This window comes from Ischnura elegans, chromosome 4, assembly GCF_921293095.1.
Source record: "Ischnura elegans chromosome 4, ioIscEleg1.1, whole genome shotgun sequence".
Classification (NCBI taxonomy): domain Eukaryota; kingdom Metazoa; phylum Arthropoda; class Insecta; order Odonata; family Coenagrionidae; genus Ischnura; species Ischnura elegans.
Genome location: NC_060249.1, coordinates 56073708 through 56101198, shown reverse-complemented (window position 1 = coordinate 56101198; position 27491 = coordinate 56073708). Strand labels below are relative to the sequence as shown.

Below are 27491 nucleotides of genomic sequence, written 5' to 3'. Positions count from 1 at the left end.
TATTGATGACAGATTTTTTAAGCTACCGAATTTTATGATATTTCCATTCTATTCGGGTTTCTTCAGCCAACAGTTTGACCTGAAGACGCCGACTGTAACGCCGGCGAAACTGTTGTCTTTAAAATACAACAAACGCGGTGAAGAAACCCGAATAGAATGGAAATATCATCAAACCAACGCCGCGAAAATCTTCGAACCTACATTACCGAATTTTATATTATTGCATTAGTTGAAGCTCCGTGCCCCGAATTATACAAGGGAAGAGATAAAATAAAAGGAAATAATAATCTTTGATGCGGAACCCCAGAGCTATTAATATGGACGAATATTCAAGCTACTGCATCTTCTTCCTCCTTGCTTCACGTTTCTCATCTGCAGCAAGGTGAAAAAAATCACACTTTTAGACGAGCGGCTTTTCCGTTTCGGAAACCGGAGATGAAACAAATCCCGCCGCGCTGTACCCCCTGGTGAAAGAAGAACAGACGAGTTGAACCATAGCCACCTAGAGAAAAGGCCCCGTCACAAGCGACGGCTGAGGCTCTGACGTCACCACGAGAAGTGCTGTGTTGTTCCGGCTGCCGTTGGAGACCACTTTGTTTACGAGTGTATTTACGTTACGTTTTACCACATTTTAGGGACTTTTGTGGTGTTAGTTGGTGAAAATTTAAGTTTCTGAGGGTAGTGAAGTTTCCTTTATTATTGAATTTCATTCGCTGGACTTCATGAACGTGTATTTGTGAGGCCTTTTTGTTAAAAAGTTCCTTTCACGTGTGTAGTGCCGGCATGTGAAGAAAACTCCACAGGAGTGGACCCGAGGTTCAAGTTTTTAACTTTCCAAAAGATCCTGAGCTGAAGAAGAAGTGTATATGGGGGATAAAAAGAGACAATGTCACCTCGACGGAAAACATAAACGTATGTACTCTTTCTAGCTGTAATTATTTGGATGTAATTTCTAGCTAGATGTGTCTTGGGGATGTTGACAGTACTAAAAGTGGTGATTTAAATACAGAAGCGGCATTTGAATTGGAAATTCTTGTATTTTAGCTGAATTTTTTGTATTATTTCGTTCAGTAAACGTGAGGTTGAAGGAGTTTCTTGGGAATTATAATATAGCTGCCAAGTTTATAGCATCGAATATTCTTTATTATCTTGCCCTCTGCTGTGTTATGCGTCTAAAAACTCAGCAAAACAGTGCTTATTTAACTACACTTTTGTTACTCATAGTTGAAAAGCAATTTGAATTATCTACGCGATTTTCTTTTTTATTAATTTTAGTCGTGTGATCTTCACTTCTCAGCGAGTGACATCAGAAAAGAACCTGTGGCCTTGCGGGAGAAGATGGGGAAGATAACTCGTGTTGAATTAGAAGTGTAATAGGAGGAGGGTGCCATTACTTCATTTGAAACTGTCATCTAGAAGACAGAATGTCATAGTGGTTGAAGTGACATAAAGGACTATGGTAGATTTGTTTTTTATAAGTGGTTCATGTGACAATGGACATTCATCTGAAAAACTATTGAAGATAGTTATTGTGGCTTCTGCCAGTGCTCTTTTAAATGATTTTTGTTCAAAAGAAAATACCAGTATTTGTTTCACCAAATTAGTTCATCGTAATAAGAGAAAATTGTAGGTATTATTTTGATTGACGAATGGAAATACAAAATATTTGTATTTTACTTCTGTGTTTTTTCTTTCCTGCCGCCAAAATTCCTTGTGGTGATTACTTCATGCATGTTAAGTAAGATCTGAGCTGTGATTTAAGAGATGTCGTGTTCTTTATACAAATGTGAATGCTGGTGATATGGCAGGACTTCCAAATTTTTTATTAGATTGATACATCTAATGAAGTGGGATTGAAACTTTTGCTCGTCCCAAATAATATTTCAAATACTTAAGCTCCTGGGACGGGTACGTTTTATTAGCCGAGGCTGGACCATACGTAAATTTTGGCTGGCATTTTGATGCATTTGAGAGTAATAATGGCAGATAAGTCAACGATACCAAATTTCACAAGTAACTATCATTGAAAATCTTATTTCGTCAGGCTCTACGGTAAGATTTTCATAGCCCATGAGCATATCTAATTTAATGTCAAAATAAAGAAGAATTCACTCTTAAATAATAGATCCATTTGGGACTTTGTGTGAACACCTTTTACTCTGCCAGAAAGAAATTATTTATCCAAGGGCAGTATATGGAATGCAACGAGGTTTAATCAAATACTTGCCATCACCACTTTATGCTATCGAATTTCGAGACGGTTTTATGTTGAATAATAAATGCTCTTTGGATGCAAAGAGCCTTCTCTACATAGTTATTTCAGATTATAATATTGTTATGTAGTACTTCTAGTTCACAACGACAATTTATGAATTAGTTATAAATAGTTTTTTCTTGAGAACGGCGAAGTTATATTTTACGTGCCATAAGACGTAATATTAACGAATAACTTTGAGATTGAAAAATATTTTTGTTGATGCGTGTCAGTATTTTCTCGGAACCCGCTGACTATTTTCTTATTGATTGAGTATATTAGGTATCATTTATCTTTTCACTTCGGCGGCTTAACCACCTTCGCAGACAGCACCACAACTACTTCTGATCTGCCATGCTCTGGCGGTAGCACTTCAATGAGTGACGTCACACGCCTGTGAACGGGCCTTATCTCTAGGTGGCTGTGGTTGAACCCGTCTCCCAGGTCAGCGACATTAAACAGCAAAGCCAAAATGGACACATTGCATATTTTGGCCCGCGGGAGGGGAGTCATGTCAGTTGGTAAACTACGCGAATGAGGAAAATGGATATCTTGGCCCTCGACCTCGCGGTTTAGTGCTAATGAACGCAGTGGCGCAGCGAGGGGTGGGGGTTTGGGGGTTAAAACCACCCCAGAGCTCAAAGAAATATTTTAGCTAAATCCATTTTACTTAATTGGATTGCTATTACTAATAGAATAATGTAAAGATTAGTAAAATATCCCCGAGAAAGCCGTAAAACTCACAATTTTGAACAATTTACCTTAAAATTCCGCAATTTATAGCACCTAACGCTTATCCTGGTGGGTATTCCATACCCCCACACACCCCGGTATTAGTTGCAACTAAACCCCCCCCAGCCTTAATTCCTGGCTGCGCCCCTGAATAAACGTAAAAGGTTTTGCTGAACGCAGCATCATCTTTCATGGCCACAGGAAATACAATTTTAAACTTAGATAATTTTTCTAAGAAGAATACATCTTACCCAGCCACATCATGAGGCATAATGGTCATTGGAAGACGATTGTCGAAGTAGACTAGAAGAAAGGCAAAGGACGGCCCCGAATTAGTCACACAGAATAAACTGTGAGGGGGGTAAAAGAGAAGAAAAACGAAATTTTGAAAATATTAGCTGATAGGAGAGTGGAGAGGTGAGCTGCATCAAACCAATCTTCAGATTGATGATTCATGATGACGATAGAATTTTTATCTACTTTTGCACTACACAAACGGAATGCAATTATGTCTGTATGGCATACAACTTTAGAGTAAAAAATATTCTCATCGTCTCTAATGACCTAAGGATTAGAATCAGGCTTCTTGCAATCACCGAAGTTCAGCAGTCGTACTCTATCTCATGTTATCTACGTAATAACAACCATCATTTACTATTTTGTCTTGTATGAGTTACTTGATTAGTGTACACTTGTTTTTGTGAAATATCCTACTTATAGTAAAGTACTTGCTGTAAATTTAGTTTTTGTTTATTATTTTAGTCATATTGATGCTTCCTTAGTTTGATCAGTATTGTAAAGTGGTATTATCCGTTGCAAATAAATAAATAAATAAATTTGAAGAGGCTTGTTTCTTTGGATTCTATCACTTTCTTACGATTTTTCTTATATCCTCAATATAGAGGTTTAAAAAAGCGTTTAAAAAATGCCATAAAAATGACATTTTCATACAGTAAGAGAAAATTACCTAAAATATTATGAGTTTACGAACAAAGTTGAATGGCTGATGTGTGAGAGTGACCTATTCTCTATAAATTTGATGTCGACGGCATAGTAAGAGGAAATTTTAACGCTGAAAAAGCTCTTTTCCACGGTTAGGACGGGCAATACGTTGTCGTTCGTGCAACTTGGAATTTCATAAACGTTGTTTTCATGACCACCACGGTCTTCAATAGGGTATCGATGTCTGTTTTCTAGCTGTGCACCTTGGCAGGTTTTGAGAGCTCCATCGGCGATGACAACCTCGCTTCTGTTTTGAGAAAGCTACTTTGTGTCGCTAACAATATTAATTTACAACCTTGTAGGACATGGAAAATTATTATATGTATTAAACAGAGTTTACACACATGGTGGCGCAACATGAGAATATTAGGTATGTTAGGTTATTATTATTATTTGGTTAGGTATTGGATATTTTAATTATACACAATTGCAACGCAAGAGAGCATTTAAGCGAAGAATGATGAACAACCTATATGACTTTAATAATTCCCCACAGTTCTGTTAAGTTGATACATCACATACAGAGATTAAATAGTTTTCATTATATGGATAATTTTAACACTTGTCTTTCGTACCATTTTGCTCCGGTCCAATGATCTTTTACGAATTAAATCTTATTCACTTAATCAGGTGCAAAATATTTTAATGTCATTCCAAAATATTTAGTCTGTTTCTTAGAATTCTATCACTTTCCCACGATTTTTAATATCACCTAAAATCTCTCTCTTCTACAGGTCAGTGAACATAATGAAAAACGTATGTTTAAAACAAATTCTATTTGGTTTTTTAGTAGGTTAAGTATTCAAGGTTAAGTAAGGTGGTTGAGTAAGTAAATTAAACATTAAATGTCGGTTAAGTAAATTAAATATCCTCTAAATTAAATCCGTAATACATTATGATAGAAATTATTCATTTCGAAATACTCTCTTATATCCAAGGTGTTCATTATCGCTAACTTATTTTTCATGCTTCAACTTGATTAAATATTCTATAAAAAAACTCTATGTGATTTTCAAATCCAAAGAAGTGGCTGAGATGCGAATATTTCCTTTTATGTTATACACCATGTATTATAACTAATATATATTATATTAATACAAGCTGCAGGGATTAATATTCGAAAAAATATGATCAAAATGAATATTTTTATACGAAATTCCGAAATAATTAAGCAAATTTCCTTAAGGTTATCTACAATGATACGTTATTACAGCAAGTAAACCCTCGTTTCCAACGTAAATGCTTTCTGGTCAATCTATCATACACCTATCTAGACACTTAATCGACTTTCAAACAGTGACATAACCGTATTGATATGCTTTAACGCTGAGAGCTCAGCTATTATGGTAATTGTTTATCTTATTTTTCAGAGTGCTCCTTGGCAGATTTTGAGAGCTCCATCGGCGATGACAACCTCGCTTCTGTTTCAAGAAAGTTACCATTAGTTCTATTACCCTTGCGAGGACAAGTACTACATCCTAACGCATTCATCAAGATTGACGGTAAGCTTAGTAATAAGAATCTAAGAGGAAATGAGTGGCCTTTGGTGGGGCTAGTATATTAAAGAAATTAAATTAATGGATATTCCTAAGGTAGCTTAAACGAGTCGAGGTGAAAGTTCAGAGTAAGGTATTTTAGAGAAATTTAACTCTAGTGAATTAGCTCCACAAACACTGTGAGCGCTCCAAAAATGCTCAAATTCCTAATATCGAGATCTATGATGTTATAATACTCAAGGTGACTAGCCTCCATGATTTCTCGAATAATATACGTATTATTATTGTAAGAGACATATATAGTATTTTACATGTCTAAAATAATAAGGGAAACTTAAAATTAATTCACTGTTGTCTAAAAAAAATCGAACTCAAAATAGTGAAATGAATGTAATTACAAGGAATTTTCCTATGAGGCCTTCATTTTGGTTCTCCTTCACGTTTTTTTCTCCCCATGTCAAAATTTTCAGGAAAGATTAAAAAAATCTGATTACTCATTGAAAGCGTGGGCGCGAGCTAAATAAGAAATAAGGAATTAAGAATTTCATATAAAACAATATGATTAATTATCTTAAATTGCCCAAAGTCTACTCGAAGGTCAAGTTGAATAACTACTCCATTGGCGATGAAAAGGATAATTTCAAGTATCTCTAATTTCTTAAACTCCATTTTCTTAATGAAAACAGCATCAATGATCAACCTAGTTTCTGCTCAGAGGAATGCCCTTCTTCTTCAACCCTTGAGAGAAAAGAATAAATTTGTATTCAGAGGAAGTTAAACCTGAGGAACCTGAATGAACGTAATGATTTGTACCATCTCATTCCACATGATATGAGTGACGATAGAAAGTTTCGGGTAGAAACAAAACATTTCAAAAAATTTAAACGATTATCAGATAAACCTCCTGCACATCTTAATAAGTTTATTGGTAGGGACGATGATTTCTACATTCATCATTGAATTTACCGCAATAGTACCTGCAAGTGCCAGGATTGTCCAGAGTTTGGATTGGACCGGTAGCATAGTAAATTAAATATATTTTTTACATATTAAATAAAACAGTGAATACAATATTTACTGGGAGAGAAAGAATGATCACCAACATAACTATTTAGAAAACTCTGTCTGGCAGAGAAAATGAATTTGGTATGGATTCAGTTCAATCTATAGGTTAACAGGTTCCATTTCCCCGAGAGACTCAAAATAGCCGCATCGTTGGCATAATTGAGACTACAAAATTTTGTTACAAAGAGGTTGACCCTGCGGCCTGAGTTAGCACTTAAATACCAATCAAAAGAAGAGGGAAATACTTAAAAATTATTGACTGTTATTTCCCCGTCGACCATTATCGACTGTTAGCCCATCATCAAGTCTCTTGAATCTGACGGCCAAATAACACTTCATCGTTGCATGTGCAGTAATATACAAAGATGATTAATTTCAGCAGATAAATCCGGCTCGAGAAAAAACGCTGGCTTTTGAGAAACGATATCCAGCTATCCATCGAGGCATTACTTCATTAATCCAGGCTAAACTTGTGAGAGTCCGGCACAGGCCACAAGGAGGCTGAGCGATTCATTATAATTGGAGAGGAGAGATCGGAGTAATGAGAGCGATCCAGCTCTCCCTTCCACGCACGAGGCCGCATAGGCAACAGGTGCACTTGCAAAGGGGCATTGGCAATGAAATTGCGACCATTTGAACATGTCAGGCTCAAGAGTGAGGACGCAACATCGAAGGAAGAACCACGGGAGCGTGACAGGCCGGGAGAGGCTAACACCGAAAGATCATTCGGCGCGCGCGGGAAGATTAGATCTGGCGGCAAACCCCTGTCGCCATCGCGGTTGCACGAGATAAAATTGCGCCACGGGCTCTCAGCACTGTATGGCGTCTCCCGCTTGTTCTCCACGTGGGGGTGAGGATTAATCCGGCAACATTCCACCATTTCGAAATAAAATGGGGATGACGGAAGAAATGCAGGGTAGCGTGGTAAAAAAGAGGTCCAGTGTGGTTGTGTGATCCATTAGCCTGGCGGGAAGGAGGACGCGAAGCGAAACCCGACGAGTGGCTTAATAGAGTTAAAAAGAGTTCGACGACCCATAGGAAACGGAATTGCGAGGGAAGCGATTGAACAAGAGCAGGATAGATACCAAGGGGAAAAGAAATAGAAGAGACGAGTGGACTGACTAGAAACGTGAACTGAAGGTGGAAAAATAAAAGATTTTATGGGCAACGTCCAGTAACGTAGCCCGACTCCTGGGGCAAGTAAACTAAATGATTTCTTCCAGATTTCACCCCAGAATCAGAATTTATTTAATACAGTACGTACTAAAAGAGAAGCCATAGTTACCCAGAGGAAACGTCGTAAATTAAAACACATTTATCCTTTGCCAACAAACTCAAACGCGTCGGGTGAGATGTGGCCGAACTTATGTAACAGGCGAAAACGCTAATTTGTGGTATGTAGGTAATAGCGATAAAGGTGAAGTCATTTTCCAAACTTTATTTTACATATCGGGAGCTAAACTTACCATTTATCTCAGTTACCTACAGTTGGATTCGAACAAGATATGATAGCTTTCAAATGGTATAGACGACTGGTGAAGAGCTCGCAATTTCAAACAATTTAGTGTTCAGAAGAAAGGGGTAACTTGGTAGTTTACTAAGAAATCGAGCCAGGTCGTTCCTTTTACCAAAAGTCAAAATAAGTCTCAAGACTTTTCTTAATCGATAAGAAAACTAGAGACTTTAAAAATTCAATTGGGTCTTCCCACAAAATATTTACGTCAATACCGGTGAAGAATTTTTATGGACCACATAAGTAAAAAACAGCAGCCATTCATCGGTAGAAATAGGCTTTTGACGAATCATTTTCACGTTGAAATTAAACGTAAAAGATATGATACAAATTAGACACAAGCGCTTCGTTTCATAATGGGACGCCCTCTTTATCCATCTTGTCAGATAACGCGCTCCAACACGAAAAATCACGGAACATGCAAGTTCCCTCGAAAAAAATTCCACCACGCATGGAATAATTAAGCTCACGAGTGGCGTTTGGAATTATCTGCATCCAAGCATCACTCAGTCAGCGACGATAGGATGTCGGACTGGATCTTCCACCCCGTGCGTCCAGTTGGGGAGGAATCGCGCTCCACATGCCAGCTGACCCGAGTTATGAGGAAAACGAATCCCACGGTCGGAAACGCCTTCGAGGAAAGGTCACTCGGATGCATATGCCGTCCCACTGTCGAAGTCCATTCCACACACTTGTGATAGAGGGGCGGAGGGAAATACATCACGTCTTACGCGTCTATTACTCCTCGTACAATATGAGCGATGATTCCGGCCCATCACCCGTTAACTCCGAAGACACGGAAGCTGCGAAAATATTAATCCATGCGTGCATTAATGCATGCATTAATGCGTGGACTAACGTACCTCTTAGAATCCGCACGAATCATGAATTAATATTTATATTGAAAGGAAAAATTCAACAAATAAACGTTAATTAGCCATAGTAAACACTGATCTAAACCTGCATTGGTGCGTCTTTTTGATAAGCCTTACGCCCAGAATAATCAAGAGAAATTTAAGAATAAAAAAAGGCGTTTCTCGGCACCCAGGATATTTTATAAATATTTTTCTGCCTCTTAATAGAAAACTTTAGTGAAAATAAAATGGTATTAATTTTTACGCTTGATTTTTTCGAAATTCATGTTTAAATGATTAATTTGAATAATTCAAGGACTATTTAGAGATCATTCCATAGGTTTACCAGCCTCAAGAACAGGAGAATAAAGAATGAAATTCATATAAATTAAACTGATTGTACCAGGTCTCATTTGGTGGTGACGATGGGCACCTACATGACCTAACCAAATTTGAGGTCTACGCATATTTTCTTAGCACTGGCACGATAAGTTTCGCCACGTAGTTGCACAATTATGTGTACTTCCTCGTTGTTAACCGAATCCAGCAGCGGGAATTTATCCAATATACGCCCAAGGATAAGAAGTATTGTGAGATGATTCGGTGTAATCGTAACCCTTGGATAACCTATAAAACCAACAACAGAAACATAACCCTAGGTCTCCCGCAAATACACACTCTCGAACTCAGGCCAATAATTCAAAGACTGGACTCCCTGGTCTTTACTCCCGGACTTCGAGAGGGAGGAGGACAGAGAAAGGAAAAAGGAAGGAGGCGGCGCCACGACAAGGAGTGCGCCGACGCCTCCGGAGATAAGGATAGGCACAGAAGGGTAAGGTCGGAGAATCCCGATGCCGTCACTATAGCGACACGGTCTGCCACTAGCGAAACCGAATTTGCTATTCCTAGAAAAATGGCAGATTATCCATCACAAGAATAAGCCAGAGACTTTCCTCGAGATAGCATATGCCTAAAATTAGAAATACTGTGGGATGATTCAATGTAATCGTGGCCCTTGGAGAACCTACAAAAACCAACAACTCAAACTACCGAGATATTATGTTGATTCATCAAAGCTAACAGAGAACACATGGTGGTACGCACTTTCGGTGGTGCTGAGTGGTGCCGACTCTTTCTCCCCAAGAGGGCATAACATTTTTACAAGCAATTCCGTTTAGGACATATGGACACCACTCATAACCACTCACGACATTGAAGTTCCGTTTCCGTGACTCAATGTTTGCGTTCGAATTCGGAATCGGAAATTTACATCTAGAATCGATTTTAGATTTTTGTGTTTAAAATTGATTTTATGAGCATCTATTTTTCGTCCAAATTAATCGAAATTTCTAAATCGACGTTTGAAAATAGTAAAATAATTGTCTGCTAAAATACGGATATGGTGTTGTGACAAAATGCAAAATATGGGCCAATAGAGGCGTTAAGGAAAAGATCTGACTACAGTTAAATATATTAATACAGTAAGTTATTTTGAAGATATTATACTGCGGTAGTACGCGCTTCTCATGAGACGCGACAGTACGCGGGGCGGGGCGGGAAAAGACCGACAGGTGATATGCCGTTAAACAAACGTTCATAAATGACTCAAGTGTCATGTATTTGATACTTTAAACATATAAAATATTTTACAAACGTAAAGACTGATGTTTAAGTCATGAAACAACAATAAATTACGGAGGCAATGAGCAATTGACAATTTTCTTTGTTGAACGAAGGCACTGTTTTTTACGACTCAGTAATTATCCGCATTTTGGTAACATATGCGAAAATATGCGATTGAATACACAGTGATCAACGCACATTTTTGCGTTCAAAGGCTTTTTTCTGGTATTATTTTTTTCTCTAAACTTATTGGTTGACTAGTAAATACCACAATCTATCAACAGGAGGGCTCTTCTTACCCCTCTCACAAATATTCCCTCCAAAACTTCGCGCTCTCGTATCGACAGACAATCGCATATTCCGGAGCATTTCCCTTCATAGCATGCAATTTCTGGTTAATGTTTGACTAAAATGAGTCAAGTACTATCTACAAAGATATCTATCAGTTTACCAGAGTTAACTTTGCGAGTAACAATATTATTGATAGCGCCAATGTTCAATAGAATGAAAAAAGCCCCCATCAGCACTTTCACTAAAATTCAAACACTTCCCTTCACTGTCACTCCGAAGCATTCTCAGTATTTGCGGTCTTTCAGAAATACTATTACCGTCAAAATGTATGCGTAGGTCTCAGATCCTTATCGAAGAAAGATAAGACGAGGAAAAGAGAAATCAAACGACGCAAATTGAGACAGCAAAATTCAAATACTGTAGCAAGCGTAACATCAAAATCTAGGATAAATTTACTCGATTTATTAAAACAAAGAGTCGACTTCGATTTAATCGAAATTTGGAGCGAAATAATCGACTTTAAGATTGAAATAGAAATCTATTTTCCAATCCAATGTTCGAATTACCTCAGCTCCCTGGGGTCCATACGATCGTCAACCCATATGAATCGGGAGAAGAGAAGGTACCTAAGGTTGGGGGGGAACCGCGCGTCGTTGAGCACAGCCGTCGTCATGTCGGCGGACCGCGAACGGCGGATCGTTCAACAACCTGTTGGGCGCGTGTGTTCTGGTGTCATTCCTCGTGACGTTACGCGCCCCACTGCCGTGGACCACGTCCGAACGGAACACCTTCCTCGATGCCCATCTGTCCGGCAGGAATTCACCTCGCCTCCCACTCCCGTTTGAATACCCCTTCCTCCACCGCTTCCCACCCCAACAAATGAGCTCAACCGCGCGATCCTGTATTCTCCCATCAAACTACTGCTTCCACTTTCCTCAACCCTGCTTTAACTACCTCCTCCAGACTTTTTACCATTTCATACCCAACCAACCCGTTTACGGCGCACAACGGCACAGCCATCCCAACTGCCGCGTCTCCGAGAAAAATAGCTTCCTGCTATTACTGCAATGCTCGAGAATCGATCAACGGCCTTGCGAAGCATCAGCGTCATATTTGTATCCACCCGAAGAGGCAATGGTCGCATTAAGAGGGTGCATCTCTCTCTCTCGATCGGTCTTTCTTTTCGCAACAGATAACTTAAAGTTAGGATATCGTCTTGAAATTTTCAGGGTGTATAAAGTAAACCCCTTTCAACATCTGCAAGTATTTCAAATTTGAAAATTTCACCCAGGTATTAACTCAAATATTAGCCTTATATTTTGAGATACAAGCAGATGCCGACAAAGTTTTCCAACATAAAAACTGAAATTTTTTAGATCATTACATCAATCTACTCGAGTGATTCGTAGTGAAAAAGACAAAATTCAGCCGGTCGAGAGGGACTTGATTAAGGCAATTTTTTTCGGGGAAGAGGTTGACGACGGTTAATCAATTTCCTCGGCGCCTTATTGGCATGCAATACTTCGCAGAGACAATGCGTCTGAGGCCAGATATGCGTCGACAAGTGGCTTTTAGATACTGATAAATTATTTGTAAATGTCTTTTAATAATGTGGTCAAATAAAAACTTTCATTCGAGAGCCACCACCATCTTTTAAATTTTTCCAGAAATTACGGGGGGGGACCGGCTACCCTCCCCTCCCACTCGGCGAGAGAGTGATGCGTCTCTTACGAATCCTCTTTCCATTTGCATTTTTTTCATTCGAAGAGATTCCCATGATTCTGGTGGAGAGGAGATTCGTGTCTCGACCAGCTGGTGCAGCGTTTTTGTATCACGATTTCATCCTTTCTAAATTTCTCCCGTGTTTGGCCCCCATTTAAATTTCATATAATATAATCTATCTTGCGACTGACGCCAAGTCAAAACATCGAACTCGTTTGCATTGCGTCTCGGTCCAAGAGAAGGTTAAAACTGTTCTTTTGGGTGAGCCGGTCAGCACCTCTACTTTTCGTGGAGCCTGGAAGGTATGCAAAACTTCTCAATTGGTTGAAGAAATTTGACTATTTCGTTAGAAAAAACAATACGCATGAAACGCACACTCGAAATTATTCAGCATTTCATACTTGATTGGTGAGATAGAGTAATTTCGATGATAAAGCACGTACCTATATAATAACTGTTTTTCTATCTTCATATCCCATAAATTTCTCGGTCATAGCATTTTTTCATGATTTTCTTGAGAAAAAAGTGCACCTTGTAGTACACTATAATTAAAAAAGAGAAATTGGAATGCATTCATAGAAAAATAACTTACAGAGAAGTCACATACTTTTCCTATCTAAAGGATTCAATTCAAATCTGTGCAGTAACCATCACTGCCTTGGAAGGTAAATTTTATTTACGGAAGAGTTGAATTTTATCATCTCACGAGAAACATCCCAAAATTAAAAACCTCTAACGAAATCACTAAAACAGAACAGTAAGATAATAAAATAGAACATTTCATTCCCAGGTAATTTCTTAGTTCTTTCCCATTTGATTGCATTCACATAGAACACGATTACCTTTGGACAGCTTGGCGGTCGTGAGCGATAAGGCTGGCGGGATATCCCGTATTCCCACTTGCTTTCAAGCGGAAATGGAGCCATGTACACATACCACCGCTTGAAGATACTGACTTTCAAGTGCACGTAAATGGTAAAATACATTACCACTCACGCCCGTGGAGATTCCCGCGGAGACGAGTATGACCAGTCGAAACACCCTGCAATCTATCCGCACAGTTTCATGTATTCTGCGCCTATCGTTGTTCAAGCTTTGTTTTTATGAACTCATAGATATGCTTTCATCGAGGTTATTCATGCGAACAGTAAGCACTCTTGATTTTATTTCCAAATAAAAAAATTATTGTGGCTTAACAGCTTTCCCGAAACAATGAGAGGCCTCACATAAGAGAAATGTCAATTGAGAAAATCAAAAAGTGATATGCGATTCTCTATAACTTGATTCAATGGGACATAGGAAAGTAAAAGAATCTTATGATATATTTTGAATTATGTAAAAGATGATGGCCAATAAAAATGAAAATTTAATTTAATTCTGTCTTCTTCTCAGGAGATAACATTCAACCATGCAAGTTCATCATCACACATTCCAGTACCCTACGGCCAAAAGCATCTTTAAACTATCATAATCGTCCTTTGCATATCTGAACGTGTACCATATAAATAAAACTTCTTCAATAAATATATCTCATACATGTAAGTGTAAAGATAAGAATACGCTATCACTCCGAAATAATAAAATTTCAAACTGGCATGAAAACGGTCAGTAACAAAATTGGTAAAGTGTAGTTCAAGAAGTAAAAATAAATAATGACTAAGGTCCAGTAATTTATACGTTTAGGTAATTTTCGTAAAATAACCTCCAGATTTTTGGCGACAGCTTCACGAAATGCGCAAATCTTAAACTGTCAATCAAATTCAGCGTGTCTCATGATAGAGAGGCTTACTCGATCCACAACCAACTTCAATAACAGCGCTTTCAATGATCGGATCATTAGTACTTCATCGGGTTAGCGAGAGTAAAAAATGGCAAATTCTTCTTCTTGATTACATGAGCTGCATGATGCCTTATTAGGAATGCAATTTAAGGGCGGCAATATGGTTTCCCAAAAAAAGTTCTCGATGGGTTTTACCAATATTAAACAAAAAAGGTTTTCAGTTTTCTTCTCTTCATTCCAAATTAAGATTATTTTAAGGAATTTACGCATTAAATATTAAAATATAGCTTACTTTATAATGACAGCAAGATATTTAAACATATTTTTCGTAATTATCTATCGATTAAATTATTTAGTAATCATTAATTCGGGTTGAAGTAGTGTTTATAGCATACTTGAAATAAGATCTTTTAATATTTAATTTTAATAATATAATAATAATACTCCCTATTGGTCAGTTCCCACTTTGATTCTGGAAGGGACCCAGTAAACACAATATGTTGCGGAAACATTGCAAAAGGGTTGTGCGAGGTTGCAGGAGTTGCAGGATGGAGCTAGGCGTTCGACAACATTTTTGGAACGTCCTAATTAAGTCGCTGATACACTCATTTGGTCTGGAAAATTTTAGAAAGTAATATTTTAGCCAGAGGATATACATATTTAAATCCGATTCATACTATTCATAAGACGCTGATTGTATGTGAGCGTGGAATATTCACTAGGTTGCACAAAGGTTGCGACAAGTTGCCGGTCGCTTAGCGGAGTGTTATTTGGACATAGTTTTCGCTGAACATATATTCAAATATGGAGTTTTTAATCTTCTGAAGCAAATTGGTTCTCACAAGAAAAATTTTGTTTTTTGCCCTTAAGACAGAGTTAGTAAGAAGAGGAGGAAATAACATCACAAATGGAGTGTTTGGCATGATGTAGGTACCATATCTTTACGGACGAAATTGGGAGGCCTTTCTCATACTTAGGGCACTCAAAGACCGGAATGAGAAAAAGGTAGTTTAGCACCACGCTAACCTGTGCCTGCATTTTTGGTGTGCTAATTGTCATTGAATGGGTACTTATTTGGAGAATAATAATTAACACCATCTTGTAACTGGAATCGAAATCCTTCATTCCAGATGCTTTTCGTTTAAAACCAATATTGGCATCTTACAGCCACAAAGATGTTAAGAAGAAGGTAATAGATTGGCTGAGACATGCCAATTCCAGACACCGAAGAAATGAGAAGAAGGGTGAAAAATCTGTTTTGTCATAAACAAATATTTTATTTTTTTAAAGGCATAATTAGGGTATTATTTTAAAGGGTTGCATAAACTTTTCAAGTACGTTGCAGGAGTTGCATAAATCTTGCAAGTGCGTTGCAGGAGTTGCTTAAGTGTTGCAATTATGTTTCACCAGAGGTTGTAGTTACATTCTTGTTACGTAGCTAAAACATGGTACAGAGGACTTTTGACTGGTTTTGCAACATTAGCATTATATTTCAGCAGGGGCGCAGCTAGGAATTAAGGCTAGGGGGGGTTTTAGGCGCAACTAATACTTACGGGTGTGAGGGTATTGCATACTCACCAGGATAAGCAGGGGTTGCGGGGGCCCTCCTCCAGAAATTTTTTAAGAATAATGGTTCAAAATGGCTAGATTTATGGCTTTCTGAGGGATATTTGATAAATCCTAACACTATTCTATAAGTAATACTGATCCAAATAAGTAAAATGGATAAAACTAAAAAATTTCTCTGAGCTCTGGGGGGGGAGGGGGGTTTATCTCGCTGCGCCACTGTGTTTCAGCAACTCCATGTTGGTTGCAGCACAATGTTTCTGCAATGTTTTCATAACACTTTTGGTTTACAGGGGATGTCCGCCTAACCTTCCCTTGTGATCTCAGTAAATCTTTGGCTAATTGATGGGCTGGAGATATTTGATCCCACAGCTAGGGATGGGCTTCAAGGGGTTCAAACTCCCTCCAAAATTTTAAGAGATACAGTCATAGATAAACCCCTGCAAATGGCCCCCGTCCTCTCTTCTCAGGAAAATTTTCCTGTCCACCACCTTGTACTCAGAACAACTGGGATTGCACGGGTTGGCTTGACATAATTCCAACGTTTAAACTATAGATGGGAGGTGAAGCAGATTGATGTGCAATGATCCAGAATTAGCTTGCCATTGAAGGGATGAGCGTGTCAGGAACTGACTTCCATCTATGCCAGCACAATATGGGGTAGCAGCCTCTGTTTTATTTTATGATCAACTCCTCAGATTTCATTCTAGATTCTGCTGGGTGCAAGGATGGACTAATAGATAAATTAAAATATTTACAGCCTGGAGGACTTACCAGGGGCGCAGCTAAGAATTATGGCTAGCGGGGTTTTAGGTGCAACTAATACTTAGGGGTATGGGAGTATTGCATACCCACCAGGGTAATCAGGAGTTACGGGGCCCTTCAGAAAATTTCAAGAATAATGGTACAAAATGGCGAGTTTTATGGCTTTCTGAGGGATATTTGATTAATCCTAACACTATGCTATAAGTAATACTGATCCAATTAAGTAAAATGGATTAAACTAAAAAATTTCTCTGAGCTCTGGGGGGGGTTTTATCCCCCAAAACCCCCCACTCGCTGCGCCACTGGGACTTACCCCTGCACATTTGCAACCAGTTTTGAGTTGAGTGTTGCCTACATTCTGCTGAGGTTTCCTCCTCCACAAATTTATGCCTAGATTAACGTCTAGTTTCTTCTGCAATCTGGCTCAGTGGTCTTAATCATAGCACAAACATTTTTGTGATGATATCTCCTGAGAGAATATTTAAAATAAAAGTATTGCAAGATATTTTTCATACCTCTCAGGAATCACAACAAATGGAGGAGAACTGTACCACAACAATCCAAAGTGCAGCATAGCAGGAGCTCATTTTCTGACCCGACATGGATGGGTACAACTCTCAAACAGCACTACAGACATCTTGGACAACCTTGGATCCGACTTGGGCATCAACCAAAGGGATCAAGATGGTTATCTTCTGTACAGAGAGTTCAGAACACCTTTTGGAATATATGAGGATGGAGAAAATATCCAGTTAAAGGTAGGTATCATGACATTGATATGAAATAAAAAACTACTGCATATATTAATCTAGATTTAACCTTTATTTACTTATTCATTTTTAAGAATAACCATAACAATACCTTTCCCCCATTTCTCTCAAAATTTCACTGAAGTTCTGACCCAATAAAATCTTGACAGAAGCCTAATTGCACATGATACCTACCAAAAATTTTGTTATGCATTTGAATTGAAAATTAAGACAGGAAAATAAACATATTGAATAAATTCAGCTATTAAAAATTGGCTCTGCAAATTATTTTATTTAGCACATTCACTGCAGAGTTGAATCTCCCTTCCTGGGTTCAAATTGTGGTGGGACCCACCAGTGGGTCATGGGTAGGCTCATCTTCTAACCACTGCCTAGAGCTGGTGCAACACTCAGGGGCCTTACGCCAATGGGAGAGGGGAAGGGCAAGAGCATAGTGAAGCCACTGTTTGGGCCCATTGCAGCTAGGGACTATGCAAGAGGCACTTCATTATGATACCTTTCCAGTATAATGCCCTAAGAATGTGCTTCAGGCCCACTGCCTGGACTCAGAGCTGCTAATTTCAGTGCTTTAATGCAGCCTGCGCATTAAAGCACAGAAATGAGACAGAGACTGAGCATTTGACCTTGAAGATGAACCTTTGGGTGCCGCCGGTACCATTTTTCAACTTAAATTATAATATTCCAATCTGAAATGATGCCTGAGGTTGTGTTGCTCACAGAATGTATGAATTCACTCAAAATTGTGAGCCGACAGGTTTTTCAGTGATCATAAGTGGTGGGCCAAGTTGTATTTGGTTGGCCATTTTGTGAGGCACTACCCAGTCTGGCGAAAGTCTGACCCATATATGGATCACGCTTACCCCTCTGCCAATTTAGTTTCGTCCTGGGTGACCTACTAGTGAGTCACACGTAACTTCCAGTAACATTAGATAGGTTACGAGTAGCATAGTCACAATAAATTTTATGTCTCTCTAACTTCTCATTTCGCTTCATGGTAAGAGCCACAAATTGAAGAAAAACAGCAAGATTTCCATAGAGCAGAGAGGATGCTGCACCCACTTGTGGTATAGATTGCACCAATCATGTAATTGCCTAAGCATAATTTTTTCAAAAGAGATCAAAAAGCTCAAGTTAATTTCAACTGTTGCAGATGGAATGGAGAAGAGAATTTGAAGGAGAATCAATTTTTCCTCATACAAAATATTAAAAGGAAGAAAATGCTATTTGGATGTTAATATTGCTAGCTGATATGAGGCATACTTAGAAAATAACAGGAACTAAATTTTTAAATTTCTTGTAAGTTTGGAGAGTCACTTTTTCCTTTTGTCACTTTTTTTATTATGTTGGTTTACATGACCTGGAGGTTTGATAAAACTTTCAGATGTATTCATTGTTTACTTGGTCTGTGGCAACCCCTAAGGTGAAAGGTGTTTTCATGAGCTTGGCGATTCTCGGCTCACACTGCATTGCTTGTTTTTAAATTTTTGGCCAAAAACAATACTGTAACAATGCCCCAGCCTCCATATTCACCAGACATGACTTTCACCTATTTCTAAAAATAAAGAGAACTTTAAAGGGGTGTCATTTTATAGGCACAGATGTTGTTGAAAGAAATCACTGACAGAGCTAAAAGGTATCCAAAAGATCTAGTTTGAGGAGAGTTTTGAGGATCAGAAGAAGTGCTGGCACAATAACATTATATTTAATGGAGATTATTTTGAAGGCAACTGAATTTATGCAGGCAAATAACTAAAGGTTTCAACAAATTTATGTTGACAAATAAATGAATATTCCCATTAAAACTAAAATTCCCATTATTTTGTTAACACATCTTGTATGTAGCTTTGGGTAGTGTGCTTCCACCAGTCAGAGGGCTTCAGATGCAGGGGTGCAGCTAGGAATTAAGGCTGGGGGGGGGGGGGGGGGTTTAGGTGCAACTAATACCAGGATGTGTGTAATGGGGTATGGTATACCCACCAGGACAAGCGATAGGTGCGAGGTTAATAAATTGAGGAATTTTAAGATGAATGGTCCAAAATGGTGAGTTTTACGGCTTTCTGAGGTATATTTTATTCATCCTTCCACTATTCTATGAGTAATATCAATCCAAATAAGTAAAATGGATTAAACTTAAAATTTTCTCGAGCTCTGGGGGATGGGGGGGGAGGGGGGTTATCCCCCAAAACCCCCCCTCACTGCGCCACTGTTCAGACGAACACACAAAAATTACTCTAACTTTTCTTATATTTCTTAAGTATTTAAATACTGTCATGGCACAATCTTCCTTGTTAGAGCTTGCACCATGGAATGCAGGGTAAAGGCATTGAATCATTGCATGGCATCACCACCTTATAAGAAATGCATTTACCAATAGCAAATGATAAAAAAGATTATAATTTAAATGTAACGAACAGAGCTGTGAAATTTTATTTTTCCTAAAGCTTCTTAACTTCTCTAATAATATTTGCCCATATCAAAATCCTCTATAAATAAAAATTATGAAACATCCATAACTTGAAAATAGCATTGCTAACATTGCTTATTTGGCAAAATAGATATGCATAAAAATCAACATCATCCTAGTCTTAATCCATTAATCAGTAACTTTTTAATTCATTGTGACCAAATAAAATTCCCTTACTACTTTATGTTTATTTTTAGGCCTATTTAATTAAAAACAATTTATATTTACATTTCCAGTGGATGGGAGAGTTGAATACAAGGGAACTTCTAGGTGGACGAATGGTTCTGGTTCATCTTTCATGCCTTACATATGATATGGATGACCCCTTGCTCCAGTGTGTTGGCTTTCGAGTTGCTGGAACTATCTCAATGACCCAAGGTAAGCTATTGGAATTGGGGATTGGCCATGAATGCATGATTGGGCTTGGATATAGATGAAAAAATGGTGATTACATCCAAATATTTTATTTTTTTCCCACACTATAAAAACAAGTATACAGGTCTAGGTTAATAGACAGAAAAAAAGTTCTCACTCATGTAATTACTTTCATTTTGTTACAGGAATTCGAGAGATGACTTTTGATGGCCAAGAAACAACAGGGCCAGACTTAATTGCTGGAAGTAATTCTAAAAACAATGCTGCAAGTGACTCAAATGGAGAAAGTAGCAGCTTAACATCAAGTGAATGGATAGCTATTGCTGCAGCATCACTATTTCTTGGAGCTATCTATGTTACCTCAGTTTTCTTGTACTTAAACCTAAAGAAGACAAGGAAAAATAACTGTTCGGAGGATAAGGAAAAAAATTCTTATTTAAACAAACATATTGGATGCATGGGAGGAAGAATATGGAGGAAAGGCTCTTCATCAGTCTCCAATGATGATGGCACCAACTCCGCCCCAGATGGAATAGTTAAGACAAACCCTTTGCTCATTCTACACCAGTGCAGACAGCATCAAAAAAGGCAAAGTAGTTTCTACATTCAAGGAGGAGGAAAAGGTGGATGCAGAGATGAAGAAAATAAGCCAGGGAGTGAAGATTCAAATGATGATGAACCAATGCATAAATCAACAGTGTCATCATCACCAATGATGCATAAAGTAGGACCAAACATGGAGGGCCTCTCCTCTGATGAAGAAACCACAAATAACAGTAGTCAAAGAGACTTCCATCACTCATCTCAGGGTTGGCTTAGAGTAACATCAGCATTGGTGCACTCCTCTGCACCTTCTCTGTCACCAATTGAAAGGCTTCCAGAAGAAAATGTATCCATAGTTGAGCCTCCTTCAACATCTAATGCTCTGGCTTCTCAAGAATTGGCAATCAATGTGAGAACAGAACCACCAGATTCACTGCCACCAGATATCACGTCAGACGATCCATTTGTACCTAGTCTATTTTCATCCAGTCCAGAGGCTCTTTTGGCTGCCATGATGGGCATGAATGGAGCGGCAATGGGAGATAGCTTTGGACAGAGTAGGAGAAAATTGTACTTCAACCCTGCATTCTTTGAGCCAGAACTGCTACAGGTATGCATTCATAATTTTAAACTCACAATCAATCAGCACAATGTGTACAACAGAAATGGCTTAGGCAATTTCTAAGAATCACTTTTTCTAGTGCTAACATCCTTCCATTCAAAAATTTGTAATTAGTATGATGAAATTCAAAAGGAAGATTTTATTTACATGACGCAATCTAGCAGGTTGCTACTCATTAGTGATTCTCCAGGTTTTAATCAGAAGCGACAAACCTCCCCTCCCTCTGGCCTTGAATGACAACTCATCCCCTACAAACCTGATGACCAATCATCATCAACAGTCGTCAATCCTAAAATTGATTGCATGCAGCTCTCTGCTCAATTCTCCAATTGGCTAATATTTTAACACACATGTGATCCTTCTGATTTATATACTTTCATCACCTGCTATATGCATCTAAAATGTGGCCAACCCCTTCTGTTCTTTCCTTCCACCTGCCCTTCAACAATTGTTTACATTAGATCATTGTGTCTCATGATGTGGCCAATTAAATAGCCCTGTCTTTTACCGATGGTTTTCAAAAGACTTCTCTTATCTCCTACTTCTCTTAGAATTTCCTCGTTACTCAATCAATCCATACATTTAATCTTCATCATTCTACATCCTTGGCCCCCATAATAGATGACTCACTCATGCAATTGCACAATTCATCAGTACTTCCAATGAAAAATGGCTTGTAATACAAAAAGGTGCCCCTGTGCTACTCCTTCCTTTCTTCCCTTCCACCTGCCCTTCAACAATTGTTTGAAGCAACAATTTGTAAAGCTATGCCTGCAACACTCTTTCCCATTTTCCTTTTAAAATTGTCACCTTAGGTTAACAGCTTCCTCCTTCCATACACATAAAAACTTCATGTAGCACACTTTTAGTCATCCATTTCTTCCATTCATACCTCTGCCAGCCTTAGAACATTCATTCATTCTATCTTGATCTATGATTATCTTAACAGCCCATGCTCCTATTTTTCCAACAGCTTTCCTCATCATAACCTTTGTCTGCTAGCTACATCCAAATTTTGATATTGAATTTTTTTAATTTGATATTTTGATATTATATTTTCATATATATATAATATACTTTACATTTCAGGCACCTCCACCAGCAGCCCTAGAATTCCTATCCAAAATCAGAGAAGTGATAGCTTTAGCTCGGCATCGGATGGCAGCAAAAAAATTTTCTCCCAGTCTTTTGGGTATACCAGAAGATGAAGAAGAAGAAGACGCTCATTGTATAAGTGAGAATGTTGCCAGTAATATTACCAAGGCCCAAGATAATACATCCATTGCCATCCTTCCCAATCTGAAGAGGGAGAACAGTCGACATTCCTGCAAGCCAGGGGACAAGGCTATTCAGCAATGGCTCAACAGCTTAAATTCTACATCCAAGGTGAACACTGATTCTTTACCAATAAAGGTTGGTCCCGAGATTGGTAGATCCCCACCACCTCCCATCAGGAAGAAGCAAAGAGCCCCACCAGTGCCTTCTCTTGCAGAGGGCAAAACTGTGCCAAGTGATACAATGAAAGCCATGAATGCTGTGATAAGGGAGCTGGAGGTACGGCGTGGGGTGAGTGCTGCATGCAGATGGGATGGAAAAAATGAAAATGGTGTTTATGAAGTTGACAGTTTAGAAAAGACAAATAAATCAAGAGTAGGAACAAGCACAGAAGTGGTCGCGACAAAAAACAAGGCCTCAGAGGCTAAACTGGTGGATGAAACATCATCAGTTAAACTTTATAGATTACCAGAACTACTTAGCAGAGTGGATGGGTATAGTCTTGTCAGTGAAGTCTATGTAAATGACACTTATGACACAGTTGGAAGCACTAACAGAGGTACTGTAGATAGGAATAGTAAACAATCAGATGAAATAAATGTCGTTCCTGGAGATTATGACCAGAGATCAGTTAGTACCCAAAAAGATACTAAGAATGGGTGTATAGGGATAAGGGATTCCATTGGTCAAGGAGAAAAAATTGCTGAGGAGACTGTAGAGGAAATGGAAGTGAAGGAAGTTTTAACAATAACACTTGAGGACTCACCTTCAAACCATAGGCGAAATTTGCTACAGGAGGAAGAAACATTTGAGATGGACACATTAGATAGGAAGAAAACTAGTACAGATGATTCAGCAGAGGATGATAGTGCAGCATCAATAAGTGCATTTTCTGATGAATGCAACTACATGGATTCCCTGGAGAGGCCACTTCGTCGAATTTCTTTGCGTTCCAGTGGTAGTTTTCGAAGTGACACATTGGACAGAGTGTGCAATACTAAGTCAGTAAGTAATAGTGGAAGTGCCACTGATCTAGCTTCAGTACTAGCTGCATCACCTCTAACCCGAGCGTATGGATCGTTAAGGGAAGTGTATGAAGCAAGACAGCATAGGCGAAGGGAACAAAGGAGGAGAAGAACAAGTGATATTGCCTCTAAAAATGGATTTGTGCAAGGTAGACACCACAACCTCTCTGCCCTTCCTGCATGGAGATTGGCCCGTAGACCACCAGAAGATGATACAACTTATTATGATTTTAAACCACAATGTTACAGTCCAATATCACACCAATCAAATACCTCACCCCTTCACCTCGTGTTAATGCCTCCAGTAAAAAAAGGGAATGAGCAGTCACAGCAAAAACCGTCATCACCACCATCTTTGATGAAAAACAAATTAGAAATGATACAAAATAAGCATGGACAGATGATGCAGAAACAACCTTCACCCCCATCGCCAATGAAAAATCAATTTAAGCTAATGAGCCAACCAAGCATTCAAGCAAAAGAGTTATCAAATCACATGCATTACCCTACATCAACACAAGCTCAACAGCCATTTTCTAATACCCACTCTATTTCAGGAATAGAAGCCACATCAAATTTAGGATATTTCAAGCAGGAAGGATTGTACACAAGCCCTTACTGTGATGAGGATGATGATGAAGACATGGATGAGGATGCTGACACTGCAGAAGATGATGAAGAATGCAATACACCTCTTGATTCTTTAGATAAGGATATCTCCTTTCCTACTGTCAATGAAGGGATACCCTTCCAAGGAGAAAATCTATCCATGCTCTCTTTTTGGCATCATTTGCAAAATCAAAGCCGCCTGATTCATCAGAATGGATCCACTGGAAGCAGAAAGGGAAGGAAGCTGCAAAAAACTTTAGCCTCTGAAGGTGTAAGACTAGCACTAGAACTCCAGCGAGAACTAAACAAGGCACAGCAAAGGAATTCAAGAGCAGGTAGTCCCAAGAAGCAAGGAGGAGTAAGTGTTGGCAAAGTGGGAGATAGTGAAAGTGGGAAAGCCAACAAAAGGACTTGGAGACGACTAATAGAAAAAAGAGAAAAAGAGAGAGAAGCTGAGGAAGAGTCGAGAAGAGAGGTGAGGGTGAGAGGAATGGATAAGTTAGAAGGTGAGTTGAGAAAAGCTATGAACAATGGTGGCAAGCCAATTCAAAGGAAAGATTTAAAATTCAGAGTGGAGGATTCAGGATATTTGAGCAGCAGTGATGAATCTGCTCTAGGCAGGGTGAGTTTGAGAAGGCGGGGAAGCTGTGCCTTGATTGAGATGGAAGTAGACAATGAGGTTGAATCAAAGAAAGGTGATGGGGATATGGCAAGTGACAGTGAGGGAGAATCTGTGTTTGATGGTGCCAGTGAGTCAGGAGCAGAAAGTATTGCTACTGACTCATTCTTTGGAAGCTTCAGAGTGTTCTCAACAGCAGCACAAAAAGCTGAACAGCTGCAAAGTCAACGGCAGAGGTGCTCTGCACTTTTTGAAATGATATCGGAGGGAAATTTGAATGGCTTAGAGAGGGTAAAGGCTCGAGCTACCAGTGAGGAAGACGCAACAGACTCTGAAAGTGGTGCCTTTCCCCGAGTAAATGGAAACCCCAAGCGTCACTCATTTGCGACAGCCAATTCATAATAATCTTAATGATCACAATCTTGTGCCATGAAGTGTTTAAACTTGCCAAGTTTATACAAATCCACAGATATGAAGTAAATCACCTGACTTCAAATTAATTAGAAATGATTGCAATTTGTATATTAAAAACTGTAAATTTGTTGCATAGTTTATCTGTTGCTAGATTATTAAGATTGTTTGTAATTATGTATCATATGATGTAAAAAAAGAAAAATGAGACAGTGGTATTTTAAGAATGTAAAACAATAGATTGTTACATAGTATGAATGTATGCGTAATATTTGATGTGGAAAGATAATTTATATATATATTCCATACACTTGGAACAATTTATTCTGTTGTGTTAGAGGAAAAGACTTCAAAATTTCAAAAATGCTATGTTTCTTACTCTTCTGACAACAAGTATCAAAAGATATGGTTTCAGTGTTCAGTTCTCAAAATTATATAATTGAACGGGAATCATTCCCTAGAACACCAAATAACACTCTCCTTAAAAACAGGCAGATTTCTTGGCTAATAGTCCCTATGCCAGCTCATTTGTTATGGAGCAAAATTTTTGTTACTGATGAGCATTCAAATATTTCCTTACCAAAATTTAATACACATTTTCTTCCTAACCATTCTGAAACAGCCGCTGGTTCTACCTCTCCCACATAAGCTGGCTGACCTAACCTGGTATGCTTACGGCACTTTTTTATGATTACAGACATTTGCTTCCACTTGACGTTATTTATCTTTGCAAACTCAGGGATTCTCCTTAACCTTTGCTCCGCAGACATGAAGCATAGTTCCCTAATTTCTGTCACCAAAACTCAAGGGACTGAAGACCCAAACAATGCAAAACAGTACATCATTTAACTTCCAAATGATGCAATGCAGTTTTTTGCTCTTTTTATGGCCACGGAATAATATGAGAGGATTAAAAAATCACCTAAGAGGTATTTATTGTTTGGATTCTCAAATTTGATGAGAAGAGATATCTGGTGAGAATGAATGGGTTCCGTTCATGATATGTAAATTTCAGAGGAGATCAGTAGGCCACCTCTAGCTCGACTATGAATGACTTACAACCACTTTGAGAATATCTATCCTTTGGTGGTCTTCTTTACAGCCTTCCCTATTGGAAATTTCTTATAAGTCTTACAGAAATTCTTATAAGAATTCTGTAAGACTTATAGATATCTATAAGTCTTACAGAATTCTGATAGGATTCTATAGGTCTTACAGAATTCTTATAGGATTCTATAAGTCTTACAGAAATTCTTATAAGAACTTTGCATTTTTTATAGAATTCTATAAGAATGTTGCGCAGGTCACATAACTTTCAGGTTTTTATCCGGCATGCATTTAAGTCACCGTAACTTATGTTGGCAATTTATAATTATTTAAGAAATTCTTATAAGATTTTTTTGGAAATAATGTATAACTCTTTGTTAAGTAATATTCTGCTAATTTATTGGCATTTTCAGCAATGTATTTGACATAAATGGTTCCAAGAAGTTGAGGCTTCTTCTTATGAGACTTGTTAATATATATCCCAAAGAGCACACGAAAAATTGTACACTTATAAAATCTGTCTGTTTCGAGTCTATAGATTACTTAACCGATGGAAGTTTGATATGGGCCATGAATAAGCACGATGTATACTACGATTGCATACGTTGCAGGATACGGTTGCCATGGAAACCTTGTTTGGTTGTTAGGTTGCTAGGTATTGCTTTTATATGTTAATCATTCACCATGTTTTTGTGTGACCTGTTTAATGAAATGAGTCGTGTGCTTCTAACAAAAATAAGGCATTGACCTCATTTGGTAAGTCTTACAAAACTGGCATTCCTAAAATCATGTTACCTTAAACAGACAGTTTCGTGGAATTTTAAACTTTTCATCATTAATTTAGATAGACTTGTATATTTTTCAGATTGTGACATATCTAATATAAGTGGAAGTTTTAATGAAAACAGTGTTTCAATGGACAAAGTGAGTGATTTAGTCGTCTCTGGAGAGAATGAATATGTATGAGTAAACCTAAATAACATCTGCACAGTTATTATTTTATGGAAAATACATCAACTATTATTCTCAATCAGTGTTTCTGTGATTCCTATTAATTTCCCCAAATCT

The 27491-nt window shown here is 38.3% G+C and overlaps 1 protein-coding gene across 1 annotated transcript in view; it reads left to right on the top strand.

Moving 5' to 3' along the window:
* The window catches only part of LOC124157529, a 62326-nt gene extending 36692 nt beyond the window's left edge, over nt 1–25634 (top strand). Inside the window, exons 3-7 of the mRNA XM_046532338.1 lie at nt 5359–5490; nt 17186–17421; nt 20134–20275; nt 20458–21425; nt 22527–25634. Coding sequence (XP_046388294.1) covers nt 5359–5490; nt 17186–17421; nt 20134–20275; nt 20458–21425; nt 22527–25367 — 4319 coding nt within the window. The 3' untranslated portion in view covers nt 25368–25634. The remainder of the gene's footprint in view (nt 1–5358; nt 5491–17185; nt 17422–20133; nt 20276–20457; nt 21426–22526) is intronic.
* Nucleotides 25635–27491: the final 1857 nt, after the last annotated feature.